Below are 23,732 nucleotides of genomic sequence, written 5' to 3'. Positions count from 1 at the left end.
AACGCCACTTTTTGCGCATTGCTTGTCACGAATGAGACTGCGTTTTCTAAATTGGTGAATACCAAATCGGTTTTGTTTAAAGAAGTACTACAAAAGGCGAAGGTAGCAACTTGTTTTCGTAAATAGCTATTATAAAAGTTCCCTCAGCTTTCTCGCAATTCTCAAACTTACCAAACTACTAGTTTAAATTGGTTTAAACGGGAATCTCTAAGCTCACATCCCGAACTGTTTTGGTGTCTGCGCTTGTGTCGCGTGGTGGTGTAGCCCCAAGCTAGCACATGAGGATGGCTAGGATACGCTGTCTCCCTTGTTCTGTCTCCCGACTCACGGCCGGGCTAGAGAGGCGGCGTCCGCCACTCTAGCCCGGCCATGGCCGACAGTGCTGCTGCGTTCGGGACGCTGCCCCCGCGAATTATAGGGAACGGCTGGCAGAATCTCTGCTTTCACTCATTGTAGAGCCACGTGTATGAGTTCAAGTGACGTCGCATTGGCAATTGTTGTGCATAGGTGTCGTTTAAAGCTTTGCTTTCCAACCACCTGCACGGCGTGGATTAGAGCCATTTTTTTTTTTTTCATTCGCGTCAAGTGACAAGGACTGTGGGAATTCCAACTTCTGGCATTTGTTTTTTCATTCTGTTTCCGGTACGCATTCCATCTCACGCATGACAGCCTGAAAGAGCCGATGTATGTGAGCCGTTGTATTCAGTGTGTACTGGTGTACGGTTAATTTGTGCCCATGGCAAGGACCCGTGGTTTTCTTGCGGTAACTCACTACCCGTGTTCTGTTTGTGAAGTCAAACAATCCTCATCAAGGAATGCCTGACCTATGCGGAGATTCCTGACTGTTTTAGTACCCGCGATTCGCCTCACAGCTGCACCTGCGGTTCTTGTCATTTTTCGCATACCTTTGTGGCTGCTATCCCTTTGTTGTCATTTATATTTCTTTGCTGGACGCGTTCCGTGCAAAAAAAGCTGCTGTACGCCTCCTACGGAAATCTGTATTCTTCCGCAGATGCTGAGGCAAGGTAAGTAGAGCGCAAGATTCTAGTAATCACATGGGTACCTGTTACGCGCTTATTCCCTTTGTATGACCATGATTGTTCTATTGAGTGTCGAGTACAGTGAAGAAAGTATGAAAGTGTCATGTACGGCGGATCAAATTTAAACAGGAGAGCTGTCGAAATTGATTAACCGAAGTGAAACGAACGAGAGAGAGAGAGACAGAGAGAGAGAGAGAAAATACTTTTTAGTGGGTTCAAAAGTGAGAGTGGAACCCTAGTCCGGGAATCCATGCATTGCCTTAAACGAACGACATGCGCCTGTACAGCATCGCAGTGATAGAGGAAACTCGTGAAATTGGCGGAACTTTAAAAGCATTTAAGATGAAGTTGGCTGCTGGCAAAGATATAATGTACGCACTCAGAGATGAGCAAGGTAATGTTAAGCACAAAGTAGCAGAACGATTCCACACAAGGCTATATGCCAGCAACGGTAGGCCAGAAGAAACTACTGAGCGTACGAGCTTAGCTTGCGATGTCCCACTAGTAAGTTAAGAGGAATTAAAAAAAGCTATAAATTGCACGAAAAGAGGAAACTCTGCAGGCGACGGCGGCATAACTACGAATCCTTCAAAGCAGGGAGAAGATAAGGTGCTGGAAAGCTTGCTACACTATTTTGAGAATACATAAGAACTCTAAAAGTGACCATAGCATGGAAAAACGCTAACATAATTCTGATTCACAAAACGGGAGATACCAAAAACCTCACTAATTACTGGCAAATCAACCAACCCTCAGTTGTACACATGCTGTTTACTAAACTAGTAGTTAACCGCAAGAAGTGTCAGCCTGTATTCCCAAGAATCGAGAGCGCACGCTCGGTTTAGGAAAAGATACTCAATAGCGGATCACGTCTATGTGGTCACTCAAGTAACGGAAGAATCCGGAGAGTAAACTAAACCCCTTTCAATGACATTAACAAGCTCTAAAAACCAGTTTGATTTAATAGACTCAGAAGCACAGTTGAAACCGCTAAAGGACCAAGGAATGGACGAGACGTACTTAAGACCTATAGACGACGTACATGAGGTATGTACGGGGAGGGTAATGCTTCACGAGCAAAGCGGGATGTTCCCGTTCCGACAGGCAGTAAGACAGGGCGATAAAATCTCACCAAAATTGTCCACAGCGTGCCTTGAGGTCGTATTCAGTTAGCTTGACTAGGAAAACGCAGGGTTGCGGATAAATGGGAATACTTGAACCATTTGAGGTCTGCGAACGACATATTCTTGCTAAGTAAAGATGCAGAACTGCAAGAAATAGTTCTTGAGAAGTTCTTCATAACTACGAACCTATAATCCGAATGCTTAGACGACGGGCTAAAAATAAATAGGAATAAATGTGAAGTAATGAGCAACAATTTGCGGAATTTACCCTCTTGAGCGTAAGGAACGAAACTCTGGAACAAGTAGAAGAATATAAATATCTTGGCCAGATGGGCAATGTTGATCCCAACCACGAAAAAGAAATCAGGCGCAGAACAGGAAATGGGATGGTCTACATTCGGCCAGCACTCGCAAATAACAAAGTGTAAGTTCTCTTCATGCCTGAAAAGAATAGTATGCAACGAATACATGCTCCCGGTGGTGATGTATGGAGCGGAAACGTGGCGCCATAACAAAACAACTGGAAAACAACGGCAATATAGGAAATGTTTAAAGGGCTCTATTTAAAACGAAGCCGTGGAAGCCGGAGAAAGGGTGTGTGCTACTTACACATTCAATGTTGTCGATATTGGGTGTGCATGGCACTACGCGACTTTGTGCACTTTTTTTTTTTCTCGTCAATATTACGACTCCAAATGAGCGCTTCTTATTACCGCGACTCAGTTGAAACCCATACGAATGCACATCCCATATTTACACTACATTACGACCAGGACGGTGGCGTTTGTCTGGAAGCTCACGCGACGATCAAAAGAACACCTTACGATTAAGGACAACATAGCCGAAAGCGGCCCTTTGGCAAGGCTAACTCATAAACGGAAGTTCTCCGGTTAGGGATAAAATGGTTTGTCCTCTATCGCACTCTGTATACGCAGTTTTATTTACTCCGCTATGAGGGAGTATTGTAGAAACTCCCCTATGGGAGGGAGTTTTTTCAGGTATTTATCGCAGTATTTTTAGGGGCGAAGCCCCTTAGAGGATGGGGCTGTTCGGGTCTCTTGTCGTCGTCGTAATCGTCGTCTCATGTAGTCACGGTACTAAAACACCGAGAAACTCGTTTACGCCTCGCGCTAGAACGCAACGCGTACTAAAAAACACCGGGGCACTCGTTTACGCCTCGGGCTAGAGAGCTTCGTGCTTCAAAGACAAGATACTTTTTAGCAAAGCTGTAACCTCTACCCCAAAGGTTTCATCTCCGTTGGCAATAACGCCAAGGCGCCAAGAATACACTTATACACTGCATCCTTCGCCATTCCTCAGGTTTCAGGTTAGTGGAGATGGCCCGGGATTTTGTGTTCTGTATTTCCTCGCTGAGGAGCAATCTTTGGGGCATTTAGCAGAGTATTTTGTGCTGTCCATTACTCCGCTGCGGAGGAGAGTTATTTGGAGCATTTAGCGGAGTATTTCATGCACCTACAGCTCCCCCACAAATACGAGTGTTTTCGAATATCTAGTGAAGTATTTTGTGTTTTTCCGATCCGCTCTGTGCAGGGCAGTACTGAGACTGGCAAAGACCAAAACAGACATTTATTTCATTGTCCCAGTAGGGGGCACGTCAACTTCAGAATAGAACAAGATATTTGCGTTCAAAAATACATCAGCTTATAGGGACCGGGCAGCCGTTGTATTGCACCACCGTTGCTTCAGCGAACAGCGCCGCTGGTGGCGAACCGTTCGTCAGTGGAATGCCGGTGGCGGTCAGCGCAGCGTTGTTGTGCATGGCTATCTGTCGTTCTGCTACGGTGCGACGTGCAAAGCGTAGATAACCACAAATACTTTTTAGATGCGACGCTGAGAGCATCTCTTGTCGGCGGCCCTGTCCTTCCTGCTGTGCGTCCGTCGTCGTCGGCGTCCGCACTCTCCTCCGCTCACCCCCTCTCCTCTCAGATAGCGAACACTCTCTCGCGAGGGGCATTGGATTGGATTCGACTGGATTGGCTTGGCTTGGCTTGGCTTGGATTGGATTTGGATTGGATTGGAATAAAGTGGATTGTGTTGGATTGTGTTGCGTCATAGCCGCGGCAGACGCACTGGCGCCGGCGCGCGCCCAGGTGAGAGCGAACACTCTCTCTCAACATCTGCGGGTGTGCGGCCCAGCGCGCTCTCACTCCGCCGGTGGGCGGCGCTGCGCGCGGTGCTGCGCATGTGCAGTACTCTCTCTCCGCGGTCTCCTCTCCTTCGGGCGCGCTGCGCATATAACCGGTGTGCCGCTCTCCGGCGGCCTTTCGGTCGACGGTTGCTCTCCGTTGCGCTTGAACCCCCCTCAGCGTCGCATCACACCAGGGTTCCCGCGAGGGGAGGTGGGCGTAATTTTTCATACCGGTAAATCTTGAGCGCGGTGGTGAACTTTACCAGGCATGCAATGTGTGTGCTTTACGCCCATACTCAGTAATTACAAATAGCAGACGACGCTCAATGCGCCAAGCTGGAAGTAACCTGAAAGTGCAAGTCCGTTCCGTCGTGCAAATTGTTCAAGTCTGCATGAAGTCTGGCGTATCGAGGAATATATTACAGCTAAATTCTCCTACAAAGCCGGTGTGTGCGGCCGATCCAGGAATGCTGCGGCGCTGGCCTTTGGCAGTTGATGACGACATGGCGTCATGCGCAAGCGAAAGACAAAGTTGGCGGCTGCTCTCTAAGATTTACTTCAAAACAGAAATTGTGATTAACGACGTTTCCGTAATTTCATTACTACGATAGAAACGTATTTATTTCACAAAAATACGCTTACTGCAGTAATGGGGAATCTTTTACAGAATAAATAACGCATTATAGTAGAAAGTTATTGCTCGTCGTGGAACAGCATTGGTTTACAAGAATTGAAATGGTTGCTGGCTAGTTGGTTAATGGTTTTTCAAAAAATAATTCATGTGTGGTTGAAGGACGAGAGACAGCAGGGGGTCGAAAACCTGTAGTCAGTTTCACAACTGAATGCTCCGGTCGTTTTAGAAGCTGCCACCTACGCTTGAAAAATCATACTCTCCTCCGTCTAACGAGGATAAATGTTTATCGGAAAGCTTTCTTGTGTGGGTTTCCTTGGTTGCCTTCTTGATTTAGACTTTCACTACTTGAGCTTTGAATTTGACCAACACAAAGTTTGGTATTTTGATCGCAGCGTCTTTGTCTTTGACCATTCGCCATTCAATTTCGCACGCAGAAAGCTTCACGGTCAACCATCGTCGTCGTTAAACGGTGGGCTGGATGATTTTGCTGTTTAATTTTGCACTTCCCCGCACCCCTCTCTAAACCCTAACTGCTTTCAGCGTGTCGGAAGTGCACCTGTGCTGGAGGACTCTGGCTGATGCTCCCCATTTTGCGGCGAGTAGTCGCGCGTATTTGGTTTCTTCACTAGGCATTACAACATTTTTAGGTACTCGGTAACGGATACTTCAGCATTAAAACACACACGCTGACGTTAACACTACCACGTTGTTTAACTGCCGGTGCCAGGCTTTTTTCCACGAAGGTGATAAAACGGGAAGCGAAGGAGGGATGGTTTGTGGCTTGGGATGTTCGGTGGTTGAATAACACCAAGCTACTTTGGCTGCGTTGTGGCACTTCGTTTGCGAGGCAGCCATGGCTGGACATTATTAACCCCCTCCCTTAAGCCTGCGGCCTCGAGCCATCTAAATGAAAACATTTGTCTGTCTGCGCAACAGAGCCAATACGCGATATATCTCTCAACTCACCTCACAAGTCAACCAAACTATTGGCCTCATCCGTCGCATAACAGCTCGAAACAAAGGAATGACGGAATTTGAGCGCCTCCGGCTGGTTCAAGCATTCGTGCTCAGTCGCCTGACATACGCCCTCCCGTACCTTAACTCAAGTAAAACGGAGCTGTCTAAAATCAACTGCCTCATACGAAAAATATACAAAGCGGCGCTTTTACTCCCTCAAAGTACTTCCACTGCCAAACTGGAACGCCTCGGCATTTACAACACAGCTGAAGAGCTCATAGAAGCTCATTCTGGGAGTCAACTTTCCCGCCTTTCTACCACTTCTACTGGCAGATACATCCTAGAGTCGCTCGGGCTTCACGCACCGATTGTTACTGACTCCAGAGTCTACATCCCACCCGACTTGCAAAATCTCCTGCTTGTGCTGCCGATTCCCCGCAATATGCACCCGGAGCACAATATTAAACGCCGTGAACATCGCGCACGCGTTCTAGCCCGCAAATACCCCATGGGCCAGTCCACCGCCTATGTGGACGCCGCGAGTTATACCCATCACAACGCCTACGCAGTCACCGCCATCTTTGATCCAAACGCAACCTCTTACCATTCACTCACTATCCGAACGCGCTCCCCTGCCACGGCGGAAGAGGCGGCTATTGCACTAGCGCTGACTCATCGGCCTACCCCAACAACTGTTATCTCCGATTCGAAAACGGCCATTCGAAATTTCGCCCGGGGGATTATTTCCCCGCAGGCTCTCAAAATTCTCCTTCAAAATCCTCCCACTTCCCATGCGGAGTTGGTTTGGACTCCTGCCCATGCGGGGCTGGAAGGAAACGAAGCGGCTAGCCTTGCAGCTCGAGAGCTAACCCACCGAGTTGCGCCAGGTCGCACCCCTTCCCATGGAGCCCAATCAACCCGCGACAGCCTTCTGACTTTCCATGAAATTACCTGCCACTACCGCCTCTCTCGCCGGCGCTACCCTCCACCCCATTGGTCACTCTCTATTACCGAGGAACGGTACTGGCGCCTTCTCCAAACCAATACCCTCCCCTGTCGCACCAGACTACATGCAATTTATCCATCTGTATTTCCCTCTCCCCAATGTCCCGACTGTGGAACCCACGAAACAGTTGCTCATATAATTTGGCAATGCCCTCAAAACTCATTCCCTCTCATCTCTTGTGTGGAGCACTGGGAGGCGGCGTTAGGCAGCTCGGATCCGCGAGTCCAGCAAGGACTCGTTGAACGAGCAGCCCAGGTCACCGGCGCCCTCCAAGCGCTGGTCACCACTCGCCGTTGACCCAACAGCTCCAGAATAAAGTTCTTTCTCTCTCTTTCTCTCTGTTGAGTAACCTTGGCTCTTGAAAAAATGACCACCGCAAACGTGGAAGTTCCACTTCGGCTTTCATGCTCCCATGCTGTCACAGTGTCGCTCACTTAAACCCAAGGCACAAAGCCCACGGTTACAGAAAGAAAGTGTAAACTGCCACGACGTTCCCACGGCTACACGGTAATAGATCTCGTACGTAAAGGCCCTTCTACTCAAAGCACACGAATCGAGGTATCCCGGCGTTAAAGCTGGCGTGGAAACCGTAGTCCCTGAAACCAGCGAAGATAATTTAAAATGGTTGAAATTATTACTAATATTAATACTTTTATTTCTACTTAGATCGCGCGGAGCCTGGAGCAGACCGATGCAAAAAGCGCTCATGTAAATGTAGCGTATTCCAAAACTTAGAGCCGTCGAACAAGTTACCGTAGCCGTTAGTGCATTTAGGAAGAAATGAATACTAATAATAGTAGGTATATTTGTACTGAGAACGTGTGGAGCCAACCGCACATCGCCGCAAAAAGCGCTCATGTGATTGTAGCCCATGCCCAACTGTAGAAGCGTTCGACACGCTCACATCGGCGTTATTGCATCTAAGAACCCAACACATCTGTCTAGACTTTGTTTCACCGCACATATCCGCTCACAACACCACCAAAACGTACGAAGCACAGAAGCAAACACGGGAAAAACAACGGGAGGCTGCGTAGTCCAATGCACCGGCTCATTCCACTAACGACGGGAGCGCCGAGTGGTGGCGCCACCCGTCCAGCTGCCCGGTCCCTATACTCAAACATATAAGTATAACAAATAAATACGATGATAGAGACGAAGGCACACCGAAAAATAAATCGCCTCAAAGTCACATCAAATGCCAATCATTGAACACGCATAAAACATGACAGAAAATATATGCGGCGACAATATACGCGGTGACCTAGTGGGGTAGTGCTACTGAGGCCAAGGATGCTGGTTCGATACCCTCCACGGCGGGCGTTTTTTCTGTAAACGCAAAGACCGAAAAATGCTCGGGTGTCGATAGTTTCGCCCCTGAAAGACCCCCAGGGAGCCAGAATTCCTCTATCACGGCGCGCCTGATTGCCATGGTAGCTTGGGCTCGTCGAAAGCCCCGAAATATTTTATATGTAGCTCCGAAAGAAGCCCATGACATGTGCATTTACTTGACACAACTCATTAGCGCGAATTCCAAAGAGACTAGACGTAGTAACGCGGAAGTTACATCTGTTGCCTCTTTAAACCGCGTGATTTGTTTAAAACAGAAATCAAATGGGAAATCAGCACCATATTTGGCCAGTGTCATTATTAGCAAGTTTGTAACAGAGTTTATAAGGATGCTATGACTAGCCACTTCAGAAAAAGAACACATCTACAGGAAAGCCACGCCACTCGCATACGACGTCTCCAAAACAAAAAAACCCACGTCTAACCAAAAGAAAAAAAGCAGGGTATTCAGAGCTGACCGAAACGACAAAAATAGCCCGAAGGCCGAAGACAAGAAAGAGAAACTTAATTACGACAACGTACACAAGATGACGAAATTGGAATGCGCGAAGGAACCTGCGTAAAGGGCACATGTTTTCGGTGCCAGACGACTTGCTCTGTGTTGTTATATCCTTCCTCCTTTTACCGCTTTGCGGAACTGCCTCGGTGTGAACGGTACAACGTTCGTGAACGTCTTCCGAAAACGATGAGGAAATTATCTCTCCGCGCAACCGGCTGCGAAGCGGGCGACATCTGCTTGAAGCAATAACTTCGCGACGCGTTTGGGGCGCATTTCGAACTTTTCTAGCACTGGAAGCTCATGGATAAGTGACTTGTATCGGCGAGCGTCGCAGAATCGAATGGCCCGGCGTCCGCACTGCAGGCTTTTAAATGCATAGCATTTTAGTAACTCACAATGTCACGCGGCGTTCGGCCTAGTCCGCAGCCAGGCCACTACACTATAAAAGAAACAACAGTTTCCGGCGCCCGGATTCGAACCCATGACGGCGCGGGCGGAACGGCAAGTGCCGGGCGCACTACCGATTGAGCCACGCAACCAACACGGATTTCGATGCACCGATAGCGCCTTATATCCTTCACTCATTTATGGTTTGTTTCGAAAGCGCCATAAGTTGTCACGCGCCTCCGCAAGATGGCGACACAGGTTCCGCGATCGAGACTATGATCGAGAGACCCGCCATAAGTTGTCACGCGCCTCCGCAAGATGGCGACACAGGTCCCGCGATCGAGACTATGATCGAGAGACCAGCAGCGCTGGTCGCGTCTCGTGCTGCCGGGACGCCCCGCTGTAGCCCACCGCAAATTTGATGACGTGCAGCGTGTAACAAGAAAACCAACAACCAATACGTAATCCATACGACTTGCCGGCGCACCCCCTCGGAAATGCTGTGCATTTGATCGTGTTTATCTTTCGGCGCGCGTGGTTCTCGAAACGTCGATTCACATCGAGAACATAGTAGATCCAAGAAGATTATTCTGGGCTGTTCACGTTAGATCGGAATGCTCTCCCTATCACAACAGATAACACATGCGGCACACAAAGAAAGAATGGAACACGCGCTTCCCTTGGCGCAGAGATAACACAGACCGGCGCAGCCGGGCGGTAAAAGTAAAACACAAATAAACAAACCCAATGTATGGTTCGCGGCAATCACGGAGCAAGATATAAAGAGGAGCGCCGACTGTGGCCCAGAAAAAATCTTTTGCTCGGGCCGATAATGCGCCGCCGGCCGCCCAGCTTTCCCTTTGCTCTCTTCCTCCTTCGTTCGCCCTCTCGTCGCTGTGCCTCTGTACATGGCTCTTCCCTTCTTCGCTCTCCCCAGAGGCATCTTGTCTTGCGGAGCGACGTCTGTCTTATGCCTGTCCTACTATGCAGGAGGCATGCGTGCATGCGCGGAATTTAAACACCCGTGCGCGGCCGCAATAGACGGCGCAGATAATCGCACGCCGCCGCATACATGGCGATCGCTTATTCCCAGAACGTTTAGTCTGACATTATGAATATCCACTAAAAATATTGTACTAACCCAGCACATGTAAGACGCAACTGAACGACGACGACTTCAGAATCACCAAAGAATGAGCAAGAGTAATATGAAACGCCACAACATAGTCTAGCGTGATTCTGCTTACGACGAATCGATGCAGCGCAAAGGTTACCCTCTGTTGTTATCCCGCTGTCCGGCCGCGTGCTTAATTATTTATGCCGCTTCTGCGCACGAACAACGCTTACGAGGGTCGCCCGGAGACTCCATCGGCAAACGGCAATGATGCACATTTCTGTGCCAATGACTGAATTGGACGGCTGCCCTGTTGTATCAAGTGTACAAAAACACTGTCAGCTTGATAAGGAACCCAAGAATATCAAACGAATACTTCATTTTAACTCATGCCGCAACTTACTGCCGGATGTTCACTGTCGCTCTACGGTCGTGTTATCTCGTCGAAAACAGCGCGGTCTCCAAATAAAATGCTGCGATTTGTATGGCTGCAATTTTTTGGCCAACCAGGGTTCCCGGCGTTTTTTTTTTTTTTTGTTAAGAGGCTGACCAGCAAAACAACCGGGTCGTTAAACCTTTTCTTTCGGCGAGTTATCGCGAAATGAAGGCTTGTGAAAAGACCGCACTGTCAGGGACTTGATCTTGAGCAGATTGCTACGTCGCGGGCAGTCGCGGGTGATGTTATCGCATTTCTGTTCTTTTCTGATGAGCGTGTAAGTGCCTACCCGTGTTCTAGGCGCACTCTGTTTTGGACGCAAGTTGCAGAACTGCGAGAAAGCTGAGGGAACTTTTATAATCGCCAGTGATCAGAACCAGTTGCTCCTTTCGCCTTTTGTAAAACCTGTTAAAACACAGCCAAATTGGTATTCCCAAATTTACAAAACGGAGCTACATTTTCGGCAAGCACCGCGCAAAAGGTAGTGTTTGTATAGCAGCCATATGTTTGTATGTGGTCTCTATAGTTTGTTTTCCCGCCATGCAAACCAATCCTTAACGTATCTTTGACGTACGGCCACTCAATTCCTTCGGGTCCGGGTTACCCGGAAGGTGCTGTCGAACAAGTTAATCAACTGTGCGAAGGAGGCGCGCAATGAACGCGAAGCGGCGCCAAAGCAGGCCCAAAGCAGTCCGTGCCCAAAACTACCGTCGCCGAAGCAGACGACAGAGCCGGCGGAATGCGTTCCGCCAACTCGCCCGCCGGCGCACGGGGAACGCCGGCCGCTTAGCCGCCGCCGGCTAAGGTCCCTTTCGCTGCGCCATCTACATTGCGCTCCGCGAGTTATGGACATTAAGAGCCCGCCGGAGAGAGCGAAGTCGGCGCTCCTGTTTATCTTGCTCCGTGGCGGCAATATAAAGCGGAGAACGAACTTTAAGCTAAGCAAACAAATGAAAATAAACATGTAGAGCTACTTTGTGCAATAATGCGATGTTTAGAAAAAACCCTTAAAGACTGGAAGCGATGGGGCTATAGCATAAAAGGCTAGCTTCTCTTTGACTGACTCTTTTCTGGTTTAAATCAATGTGCAGCTCCTGGAATATTTGTTTATCAGGAATGAAGCCATTAGGCGGGTCGCTTTTAACAAATGATTGCACCCAGACAAAAACACGTTCACTTTCACGCCACCACCACCGCCTCACAGTCCGCGATGCTTCCATCTTTAAATCAAAATTGAAATTCCAATCTTGAAACTCCAATACCATCAAAGCGATAGCTAAATATATCGAGTACGTGCCTACCGAAGTGTGAAGTACCGGGCAGGAAACCTCCCTAGCGTTTTCAACATCCCCCTAGCTGTGTAGGAAGATTGGTTGCTTTCACAGAGTAACACTTCTATGCGTCCACGAGTCCTACGCTGGTTGTTGATCCGATCAGCACCTCAAGTATCCTGTTAGCGCTCCCGCACGCACAAACCACCACATTCCACCACCGTGAAGCGAACGCGCCCACCACAAAATGCGTCGGGAACAGTTTTGGTTGATCTTGCTGCTACAGTCCTTTTTTGTATGCCATATAAACATCAAGGTCATCCCTTGTTGGAAGATGCACGCCACAGGACACGTTTTCTATGTCGGAGGTTGCTGTCTCCCTGCACACCCACCGGGAGCAGCGGCCATCTTGACGGCGGCCCTGTCGTTTGCGCCGAGATCTCCCGAAAGGCTCGGCCTTCAACTCCGCTCATAGAAGGAGCTTTCCTCAGCCGGAGTTTTCTTGGAGGTTATGTGCTTACCTCTTTCCTCGGTAGGATCAATGACAGGTTATCGCTTCGTATTTACACCGTCACTTGGTTGGCGGAGTGCTAAAACGTATACTGCTTTATACACGCCGCAGTGCGGAGTAAACGCTGTAATTCTGGATAATGTACCGGAACATACACCCAATGAAGCTCCCCATGCCGTTTTTTTTATTTACTGCGTCTCGGTGACTAACGGAGCAAAACTCAATGTCACAGACACAGTTGCCAGTGAAGGCTCCACTAGCAGCTGCTTAAGGTATTAATCAGAGCATATGTATGAAGAACCACGTGTGTCACAACAGGTTCACGCAGGATTTTCCCGAAAACAAAAAGTGTGGCTGGTGATTACGATACTTCGTCATGCAAAATTTGTGCGCAGTTAAGCCGAGTCTTAGGAAGTGAACTCACATATTGGCTGAGTCAGCACTCACTCGTGGGTTCTCTTTACAGCACCGATGGTGAGCCTCTGCCTAGGCGGCGCGAAGTGCGTCTCAGGAAGGAAGCGCGAACTGCATCCGAGAAAGTGAACGCATATCATCGTCACGCGCACACCTACTCCTCCCCCTTTCGCCAAGCGTCGCACACAGTGTTGTCATCGCTGGGCGTCAGACCTCCGCTAAAAAGCAATGATAAATCCGCCAGATACCCCTAGATTCTAAAAAATATCCGCTCAATTTTCCGTTAGGGCCTATTTTATTTAAAAGCAGTGCAATTTCGTATGATAAATACCTTGATCATTCTTAAAAGCTCCCCAAAACTACAAGAGCTGAAATAACATATAAAAAAGTCTTCCAAGGAGTCTAACTAGAACACTTGAGGCTTCAGTGCTGCGGTGGTCGTCATTGGTCAACCTCATCACAGATGAGGCTAGAAGTTAAAAATGTTCACACTGATAAAAAAAAAAGAACTCACAGGTCAACGAAAAACACATCAAGGTCTTCGTCGCCGCTGTCGTCATCTGACACCATCTCCACAGGACCGCTGGTACTTGTCGAGAGACCAGAAAAGGTGACTTGGTTGCACATAGGTTGCATATGCCCCCATTGCACTAACAACTGCCGCGGGAAGTTCGTAATCAAAACAGCTTTTCTGGTGCCGCTTCAGCCCCGCTCTTACGACGAGGGTGGCGTTTGTTGTTTCAGGCTTCAGCTTGTTCCTCAGCTTGGATTTTGCTATGTTAAGCTGACTAAACGTCCCCTCTACTTCGGCATTTGAATACGGCAGCACGAGCATCGACATGGCAAATGCGGCCAGCTCGGCGAACGGGTTTTCCCCGCAGGCGTCCTTATAGGAGTGAACTTCACACCAGAACGACTGCGTCGACGATATTTTCTTCCAGTCCAAGAGGGTGATTTTGCTCCACTGGTTTTGAATTTTTTAATTGTCTTAGGGGGCACTGCCATTGCTTCCACCAGAGGAATCAATGGCTCCTTCACTTCGCACAAAGCGTTTTCCACCGATAAGAGTGATGTTTTCTGGAGAACTGTGATGCTGTCGGGTAGTCGCTGTCTCATTTGATCTACTAGCGTGGTAATAAACCTTATACAGCTTTCTCGCATCACAGCTTCATCTGCGAGAGAGAACCCGTCGGTCTTTTGAGCTTTCACGTTGTCAACGTTCGTCTCAAACAGGTAGCCCAGATATGGCTTGGGGTTCAAGTGGTCCTCAAGTCTGGACATCAGAACGTCAATCGGCTCTGCCGGAATTACGACTTCTTTAACCAAGCTTGAAAACAAAGTCATGAGGTCTTTCAGCAGCTTTGTTTGATCCGCATCTTTCGCCTCGAATGCCTTGTTAACCTACTGAACATCTGCTAAAATCGGTCTCAAAAAAAGCAAGAACCCCAGATTGGTCTGGTTTTCGTACATACCGTAGAGCACCTCGGCCACATAGCATTTTTCAGTCCGCCTCGCCATCTCGAAGTGCGCCTTATATTCGGTTCACTGGTCTACGATCCTCGACACGGCTATTTCGAGGGATAGCCACCGCGTGCTGCACGCTTGCACAATCTTCAGTGGTTCATCGCCATCATTCATCAGACCGTAGAGCTCCTTGTACGCAATTTTCCGGGAGGGGATCTTGCGAACCAGTTGTAGGTTTCGCTTATTAGATAATCCAAGTTTCTCAGCAATTCTTCCGCTGTAGCAGCCGACGTGGCTAGCTTCAAAGAGTGGCAGACGCAGCGGATCAGTACAAGGTGGCGAGCCTAAGCTTTCATCTTCCGATGAACGCCATAATTGATCCCCGTCATAACGCTCGCGTTGTCTGTCCCAACACCTCTCGTTCTTTCCAGTTTAAGACAGTACTCCATCAGAGTGGATTTCACGGCCGCCACAATTCCATCTGCTATGCAAACTTCTAAGGTGCACAAGTTAAGGCATGTGGTCATGATCCCACTGTGATAGATGATAGAAATTGCAAGGAATTTTGTGGCACTGATGTCGGTCGACTCATCAATGGTTACGCTGTAATAGCTGCTTTCAATGTCCTGTGCAAGATCCGCCTTGAAGTGTGGGCCAAGAACGTCCTTAATCAGGGAAGCGCACTTGGAGCGGCGCATCTGATGCGTTCTTGCAGCTTCGCTGCCAGGAAACGACTTCTTATAGAGATGGCACAAGTGACCGGCAGTCATAATTGCAGAATGTTCGGCGATAAATAGAGAAGTTCTGCCCTCAGCGGCATTCCCTGGTTGGACTTGCCTTTTTGTAGTGAAGTTCAGTTGCTTATGGATTGAAGAACTGCCAGCCAGTTCCCTATGCTTCTTCCTGTTCGCATGAGCTTTCAGGTCTGAATATATGCTGCCTAGTTGACAGCCGCAGTGCTTGCACGCTGCAACTTGTTTTCCGTCAGCAGACGCTTTGCATTGTAGCCATTTGCTGAGCAAGGGATCCTTCAACTACTCCGTCCTGAACTTCTGCGAATATACCACTTTCGGCATAACTCAAGAGGAAAAGGAGTCTGGGTACACGGAGAATAAACAGAACCTATTTTCGACACAAAGCAGTCGGACGTCTTCCTTTGTTCTCTGCAACTTCGGACGCAAAAACAAAAGGTGGGTGGCTGCTTCGCCAATCGCCTCGCTTCCCACCGGGACTACAGGTACTGCAGGCGCCCCCTGCCGCTTGCGGTGCAAACAGCGAGCCCGCTGCCTGCACGATAGCGGACTCATTGTTCGCACGGCAAGCGGCAGGGGGCGCGCAGAGCAAGCTTGTCTTCAAGGGCCGCCTGCTGTTTATAAACCGTGAACGCTGGGCGCGCCGTGTCTTCGAGTACCAGGCGGCGACGTGCCTGCGCTCCAGGTGGACGCGTCGAATGTACAGGCTGGAGCAAAAGTATGGCCTCTCCCGAAAGCCTGTGGAGGCGAAGTCGGCAACCTTGTGGACGCGAGAAGTGGGGCAGAGAGTGTGTGATGCGGAAGGGGAGGAGTGGCGCCGTGGTTGCTCCGAAAAATCTTCTTTGGCACTCTACAGGGCCCACAAGCGCGCGATCAGCTGGGTACGGCTGTATGACAACAGCCTCGGCAGCACAGTCCTTTTTGAGGCTCGGGCGGGGGCACTTCGTACACGAGTGTGGCAGAAGAGGCTGGACGATTCGGTGGAGGATGGGCTGTGTCGTGCGTGTGTGCATGAGGAGGAAACGGTTGAACATGTGGACCTCCAGTGTGATCGGCTTGGACCAGACTGCAAGGGCATGGGGAGTGACGGCAACCCTCCCCTGCATGTTGCTCTCGGGTTCGAGGAGGGTGGCTCAGTGGACATGCGCGCTGTGGCGCGGGCAAAGTGCCGCTCTGAAATGTGAAACAGGGCGACCCTTGGCAAACAGTAGTATGGGTCGTGGTGTGGCGTAGGACTAGGACGGTGGGTTCGGGTTCTTCGGCCACTGGGCCTTCACGGGTCCTGAGCTCTTGTACATAGAGTGCGTGCGTAGTGTTGAACTTTTTTTTCCTTTTCTTTTCTTTTAATGGTTAGGGTAGAGGTCTCTCACCTGCCCGCTGTAAAGGGTATAACCGCAAGAGCATCATCATCATCATTGGTGTAGTGTTACTTAGAAAGCGATCGCCGCTTTCAAACCTCACGGATTTGTTTGTCTGAGATAGGTGGAGCAAGTGAGTGTGGGCCCTCCTACCCTCTGAAGTTAAACAGTTTCTGCATTTTTAGAGGACACGGAAATGGATTCTTGCGGGGCGATTTTGAATCGGTGCACTGCGTGCGGTATCCGCCAGAAATCCGCTATGTATGAAAATGGCCCGTCAAAAAATCCACTAGCCGCTAGACTAAATTTTTCCCCGTCAGAATAAAACAAAATCCGCCAGATTTAGCGGAAAATCCGCTAAATTGGAATCAATCACACACACCAGGGTCTCGTGCGGGCACAGCATGCTGCCTTTTCCCGAACCCTTTCACCACACTTTCCTCCGTAGTTTTCTTTCTGTAGTCCCTCGCTCGGTTACAACGCCTTCACCGTGCCCGTTGCCGCCGCCATCGCCGCCGCCAAACTGCAGTAGCTGCGGCCAAACTGCTGCTCAATAAAAAACTTCAACACTATATTGAAGGCATTTGTATATTAACAGTGCATGTTTCCTGGACCATCATTATTGATTGGAAGGCTAAGTACGAGGATATGTTCACGAACAATGTGCATTAGTCTCCCGCGCAGTAAAATACGGACGTTAGTGAGGCATGTTCTATCGGCCTCACGCATGGTTTTGGGCTGCTTTAGACACGACAAAAAAGGCTGCACAGATATCCATTTCTGAAATGTGCGGGCCTTCGAAAATGCATACGTAACCGCGTAATTGAGAAGCATGGTTAAAACTAGCTTCGTTCAAACAATTCAACTGCATGGCCATATACCATACGCCCAAGTATCACGTACTACCGAACCTTTGAGGCCTTGCACCAGTAATGAAGATAACTTGTTTTTTCTTGACTTGGCGAGTTCTCATTAAGCAGTTACGCTTGTCTTATATCATAAAGCAGCCGATACGCAACTCAAATACTCACTTACGACCCGGAACGATGCTGTTTCTTCGCACACCGCTGACTAAAAGTGTCTTTAATTCCCGCAAAATACGATTATTTGCCAACCCGACCATACGTCTACACACGCAGAGCGATGGTTTGAGCGCCGTCTCTAGTATGTGCTGTTGGCTAATAATAATAAACATTTTGTTATCAGCTGTCGTGTCGCCTTCAGCTTCTGCTGTACACACTGATTTGCTTCTGCAACCAAGGCACTTCAAGATGCCTGTTGGAGAATTAGGCGACGCAATGTCTGCATAGAATTTGGGAGTTTTATACCAATTCCCTTTCACACAGATGGTTTGGGAACACGTCTGAAATGTATGCTGCGCTTTGAATTCGCTGATGGAAATTGCACAACTTTGCCCTTTTTTGTAATCCCATGGCAATACCTTTTTTATATTTACGTTTTCGACGTTTGAAGTATTCCAAGCGCTAGCTTACCTGTGCTTGAAAATCCTATGAGCACCCTATGATAATATTTCAAACGAGCTGACATTCTGGCCAAAACCTTTACCATCATGTTGAATTCCCGTCCGCGAAATTAGCATCAAGCGCATGTTTCATGTAATCTCTGTGAATTACAAAAAAATTGTGCGGGATGAATTAGAGTAAATTTACAGTTGGACGTGTGGTTTTTTTTCTTCTCATTTTTGGTCTCACCTCGAAAGATTCTCACTTCCGTGGCAATGGCGGTAAAGGAACGCCGAGAGTGCCAGCCCGTCATTGTAGACCGTTGCTGGAGTCTACTTCCGCTGTCACTGATTTCGGCAGTGATCGCCGCTATTTTCTTCAAGAACGCCGCCCTCTTCTATGTCGCCTTCATGGAGGAGTTCAACATCAGCCATCAGAGCGCCATCTGGCCGTCTAACCTGACATCAATGACGCAACACTCGGCAGGTAGGTTGAAGCAATATTTCGTCTGCCGGCTGCAAAGACAAGTTCAAAGGTGCAATGGGCTACAAATTGTTTCTTCCAATTTTCACGACTGGAGGGTCCTAAGTTTTCACTCCACAGTTCACTCTGTTGGTGCTGAAGGCTCTTTTCCGTCGGCCTTGTGCAACTTGCAGCACGCTGGAACGAATTTGGAACGTGCTGCCCGAGAGTACTGTTTGTTTTTTGCTATTTTAAGCGATTCTCGCGAAACCTACTTTTGCCTTTCCATTTATACTAGACAACATACCATGTTGGGGGACTTGGAGCATTTGGAGAAAAACATTACCTTATCAACCACGCCAATTCGGTAGCTTTCAAAGATACATTCCGGACACCACCATTGAACAGGTAGTCCGCATAGCTTAAGACCAGTGTACACGCTACCCCCAGGCAAAGAGTTACGTTGGGTGGACTTACACAACTGCTCGAACGTATTCTGGAATTGTTCATGCCAGGCCCATACACGATGCCTACGTAATCATCACCCACGTTTTGATGCGGAGAGGCCAGAATAAAATTTTGCGGGGTAAGTACAATATTATTGAGAACCACATGCATGCAGTGTTGTACACGTTTCTCTAAAATAGGAACGAAAGCTTGTTCCTCGTTCCTCCCCAATTTTGAAACGAGTTCCCGTTACAACGCGTTCCAGTTCCACTTCGAAAATTGGAACGTGTCATTACATTAACGTTACAAATAGGTATTTAAATTAAAATATAAGGTCGGATAACCCTGGAGCAAAATTAAGTGAGAAATTTAAAACTCACATCCAACTACGTATATTATACGACTATTAAATCCGCCGGCAGCAGATTATCGAAATATCTGGAGATAAAAATGATCAAAAGAAACGATCCTAGGCGAATTTTTTCAGGGAGCACCGGACAAACTCCATACGGCTCTAGGACATTTTGGTGCAGGATGTTTCGGTGCGGAAATTCGGGTGTACGGACATATCGGTGTACGGGCATTTCTGTGCACGGACATTGCAGCGCAAACTTTTCGGGAACCAAATTATCTGGTGCTTGCCTGTTTGCGACAGCCATTATATTTTTATTTCCGCTTAACGTGGGTTATGGACAGCAATGTGGAGCAGTGAAGTTGGCCGCACTGTTTCATATTGTGCACAAGGCAAAAGAACGGAAGACATACTCGGCGTCGGCACGATTCCCATTTCCTCATGGCGCGTTTCGTAGCACGAGGATAACAAAAACGCAAAAAAAAAACAAGTGTGCTTCAGATATTCCACCCGCATCCTTGGCTGGCCCTCCGCTTCAGTGTAGGCAGTCTCGCAGCAGCACGGATTGTGATTCTGGAAAAAGAAGGCGTAGTGAGCGTGACGCCGTGTTTGTAGCTTATAGCTGTCATCGGCAGGCGGCTCGGCGACAAACCGTGCCAAAATAAACGCTTTTGCGAAATAATGTGCTGAAAGATCCTCCAGCATTTTTGCATTGTACTTTTGCATCGTACCTCCAGTACGCGATCATATTTGCTGTGTGCAGCTGAGCCAGGCCGACAGCCGCTCGGCAAAAACCATTTCTGTATACGAGCAGGTTCCCATCACTTCGGTACGGGGGCCGTGACTCAAAAAGATAACCCGAACATAATTCTGGTTGTAACCGAGGCGTTGACCGGGCACGGCTGTAATGAAAACTTTTCCGTTTGTCGGGCTTGTAAGCCACCGCCCGGGAGCTGCTACAAGTGTGGCGCCAGTTATGGTGAAAATGCCGCAGTCGTTGAGAACTTTCCATCGATTACTGCTTCCTTCACTGAAAAAAACGTTCTGTTTTCGAGCGAGCATCGCGACACTTCCGCGCACAGAGCGGCCCTATTGCAGCTGCTTTATACAAATTCAGGCCTTCCTTTTGAACATGTGCACGTGCATAAACGAGCGTCATGGAAATAGACTGCCTCTCGAAGTAAAGCCAATGTCGATAAAGTCTCCCGCTGTTTAAATAAACGAAAAGGCCCCAAAAAATAATGCTAGTAGAGAAGGCAGATATGCTATCGGTGTGTTTTACTTTACCTCAAAGTTTCCATAGCTAAGAAATGGGTCTATACTGAACCGTATATTCTGCATGCAGGCAGTAATATACGTACTCACGGAAACGATCACTATAGATTGGTTCAACCGCTACCTTTTATCCCAGCAGCCGCCGGTCGCACTGCAAGCCAAGCGAAGCTTGTGAAGCTAGGGAATAAATTTAACACGGTTTGACCAATCGCTCCTACCTTACACAGCAGCCTTTTGACACGCTGGCAACCATTGTAGGTCGCTATCTATAAAGATGGTTGCGGTAGAAACTTAGCCTTCGCTGGAAAGAAAAGTGTGCGACATGACTCATGACCGTAGCAAATACTCCGTCACAGAAAGCGTTTGTTCAAAATCATAATCTGGTAGAAAAACAATCTGTTAACACAATCTGTGTTTTCAAAATGCTAGTGAACCTGACTGACCAGTTATAGGTGTTTCTGCACTGTGTTGTTTTTACCGTTTTCACACCCTTTTCTTGCGAAGCGCATCGGGCCTCTCTCTGTTTGATGAATTCCTTTTTTATTTCAACAGATAAAGCTTTGGTAAAACATTATGACGCGTTAAAGGGGCGTTTGCACTACATCTTTCACCAGCCGTCATCAAAGCTTTCTGCGATATATATATATATATATATATATATATATATATATATATATATATATATATATATATATATATATATATATATAGCGAATCAGAATAGGGAATGAGGGGCTCGTTGAAAATAAGACAGAAATAAGAATTGGCTGTCAAGAATACCTCGCAAAGCAAAGGGGAGGATGTAGTAGCTCAAGATAAAGAATTTGGAAAATAAGAAAGTGGAGAAAAAATGCCCGCCAGGTGGGATCCGAACCCACCACCTCCAGAATACCGGTCTGATGCGATAATCACGACGCTACCGGCGGGGCTACTTTAGCCTCCACTTTTTAGGGTATTTATGTTCAGGTATTTTTGTTTCCTGCATTTGGGGGTGGTAGCCAGCGCCACTCGGACTACTCGGGGTGAAGGGGACCTTCTTTTTAACCCCCGGGCCGTGACTCGAGCGTCTACGACATGTCGAGAGTGGTCGACCAGCGTTAAACCCTCTTAAGCTCCCTATGGCACCAAGACTGCCAGAACAGAGGCCCTCGCTATGCATGTAGCGAATCAGAATAGGAAATGAGGGGCTCGTTGAAAATAAGACAGAAATAAGAATTGGCAGTCAAGAAGACCTCGAAAAGCAAAGGGGAGGATGTAGTAGCTCAAGATAAAGAATTTGGAAAATAAGAAAGTGGAGAAAAAATGCCCGCCAGGTGGGATCCGAACCCACGACCTCCAGAACACCGGTCTGGTGCGATAACCACTACGCTACCGGCGGGGCTACTTTAGCCTCCACTTTCTGGGGTATTTATGTTCAGGTGTTTTTGTTTCCTGCGCTTGGGGGTGGTAGCCAGCGCCACTCGGACTACTCGGGGTGAAGGGGACCTTCTTTTGGTGCCATAGGGAGCTTAAGAGGGTTCAACGCTGGTCGACCACTCTCGACATGTCGTAGACGCTCGAGTCACGGCCCGGGGGTTAAAAAGAAGGTCCCCTTCACCCCGAGTAGTCCGGGTGGCGCTGGCTACCACCCCAAAGCGCAGGAAAAAAAAACCCTGAACATAAATACCCCAGAAAGTGAAGGCTAAAGTAGCCCCGCCGGTAGAGTAGTGGTTGTCGCACCAGACCGGTATTCTGGAGGTCGCGGGTTCGGATCCCCCCTGGCGGGCATTTTTTCTCAACTCTCTTATTTTTCAAATTCTTTATCTTGATCTACTACATCATCCCCTTTGCTTTCCGAGGTCTTCTTGACTACCAATTCTTATTTCTGTCTTATATATGTATATTTATATATATCCGCAATTCTGGCAGGACGAAGAACTTTGTAGAAAATGTGCTGGGCAACAAATGACAATAACAGCGAGTCCTTTAAATCCTCTCGCTCTATTTTGCGTAGGTCTACTGATAAACCTTCTGCAAAGGAGGCTGTCTCTTTACCATATCATGATCCTGGGATGTTTACTGAACTCTGCCTCCCTTGTGGCCTCTGCTTTCGTCCCAAACATTACATGGATGACCATTACTGCCGGCATCATCAATGGTAAGTGAGGGTGCCGGCAGATCATTTCATCAAATCAAGACCTGCAGATCAAATACAAATCATTTTGACTTTCTGATGAAGAATATGAAGGCTCTAGAGTTCGAATTAAGCTTCTACTGACTCTATAAAGACTCAAGCGGAACTGAATTGAAGCGCAAAATTCAATTTTGTAAGGGGGGCCGACGACGAAGGGAGAGGGGCTGCTATATCCGCTGTCTCGCGAGCCTTGCACCACTAGTTGAAGCTGCTCCAATTTTGTTCTCCCTGCTCAGCCACCCAAAATACTGAATGTAGTAAAATTGCCGTCTTTAAATTGGGCATTTCGCTTTTTTAACTGAACGCAGTCAGAGCCGAAACAATTTAGAAATACATAGGTGTTTGTAGACCTAAAATTGCGAACTATTTTGATGTACAAGAGACGTCATTTACTTTTGGTAAATGAAAACAGAAAACAAACAAAAGAAGCTAATTTCGCAATTTAATTCTGCAGAAACCCGAAATTGAGATCCCCACACTGTCAATATAATATTTCGTGCCTGTGGCATGAAGCGCTACTATCCGTTTTAAATTTAGCCGGAGCCTATTTTACAAGACGGCATTTTTCCAGCAGCAGAGGGTCGATGGCTACGCCGTTGTGATTGCTGGTGAACATGAATCCGATCCTGGCTGTGGTGGCCGTATTTTCTGACTGAGACGAAAAACTGAAAAAGGGTCTGGGGTTTGAGATTTTCGCGCACATAAATATCCACACGAGGTCTAAATGAATCCGGAGCCTGCTACTACGTTGCATTTCAGAGGAAAGGTATTGCTGCGGTACATGAAACCTTTGTTTAGAAGAAATAGACCTTTATTTCAATAAAAATATACCTTGCACATGCTTAAACTGAAAGAAAATCACGAGGTGACGGGAAATAACAACATCCCGCTGTTTTAAGTGGTGCCTATGACAAATAAGACATGCGATGTCAAGGAAGTCTTGCGGGTTTGTGTTCTGCTGTACGTTTATTAAAATGTGTGCACCGTCATCGAGATCCCGTTTCGCGGCTGTATGTGATGGGGCAAAGACGGGGTATGTTCCATAAAAGCTGCTGCAGAATTGTAAACAACAGATTCAGCAAAGTATGTATGTA

At 48.0% G+C, this 23,732-nt stretch overlaps 1 protein-coding gene across 1 annotated transcript in view; it reads left to right on the top strand.

The window, feature by feature from the left end:
* The first annotated feature begins 720 nt into the window (after positions 1-720).
* Positions 721-23,732, top strand: part of LOC144145282 (monocarboxylate transporter 9-like) — a 36,976-nt gene continuing 13,964 nt past the window's right edge. The window contains exons 1-3 of the mRNA XM_077676833.1: positions 721-1,025; positions 18,187-18,415; positions 22,459-22,602. Of these exons, the coding sequence (XP_077532959.1) occupies positions 18,205-18,415; positions 22,459-22,602 (355 nt within the window). The 5' untranslated portion in view covers positions 721-1,025; positions 18,187-18,204. The remainder of the gene's footprint in view (positions 1,026-18,186; positions 18,416-22,458; positions 22,603-23,732) is intronic.

Source organism: Haemaphysalis longicornis, unplaced genomic scaffold (genome assembly GCF_048455015.1).
Source record: "Haemaphysalis longicornis isolate Haplotype H1 unplaced genomic scaffold, Haemaphysalis longicornis Haplotype H1 scaffold_7, whole genome shotgun sequence".
In the NCBI taxonomy this organism is placed as follows: Eukaryota; Metazoa; Arthropoda; class Arachnida; order Ixodida; family Ixodidae; genus Haemaphysalis; species Haemaphysalis longicornis.
The sequence above is the reverse complement of the archived record's forward strand: the minus strand, read 5'-3'. Positions and strand labels throughout refer to the sequence as shown.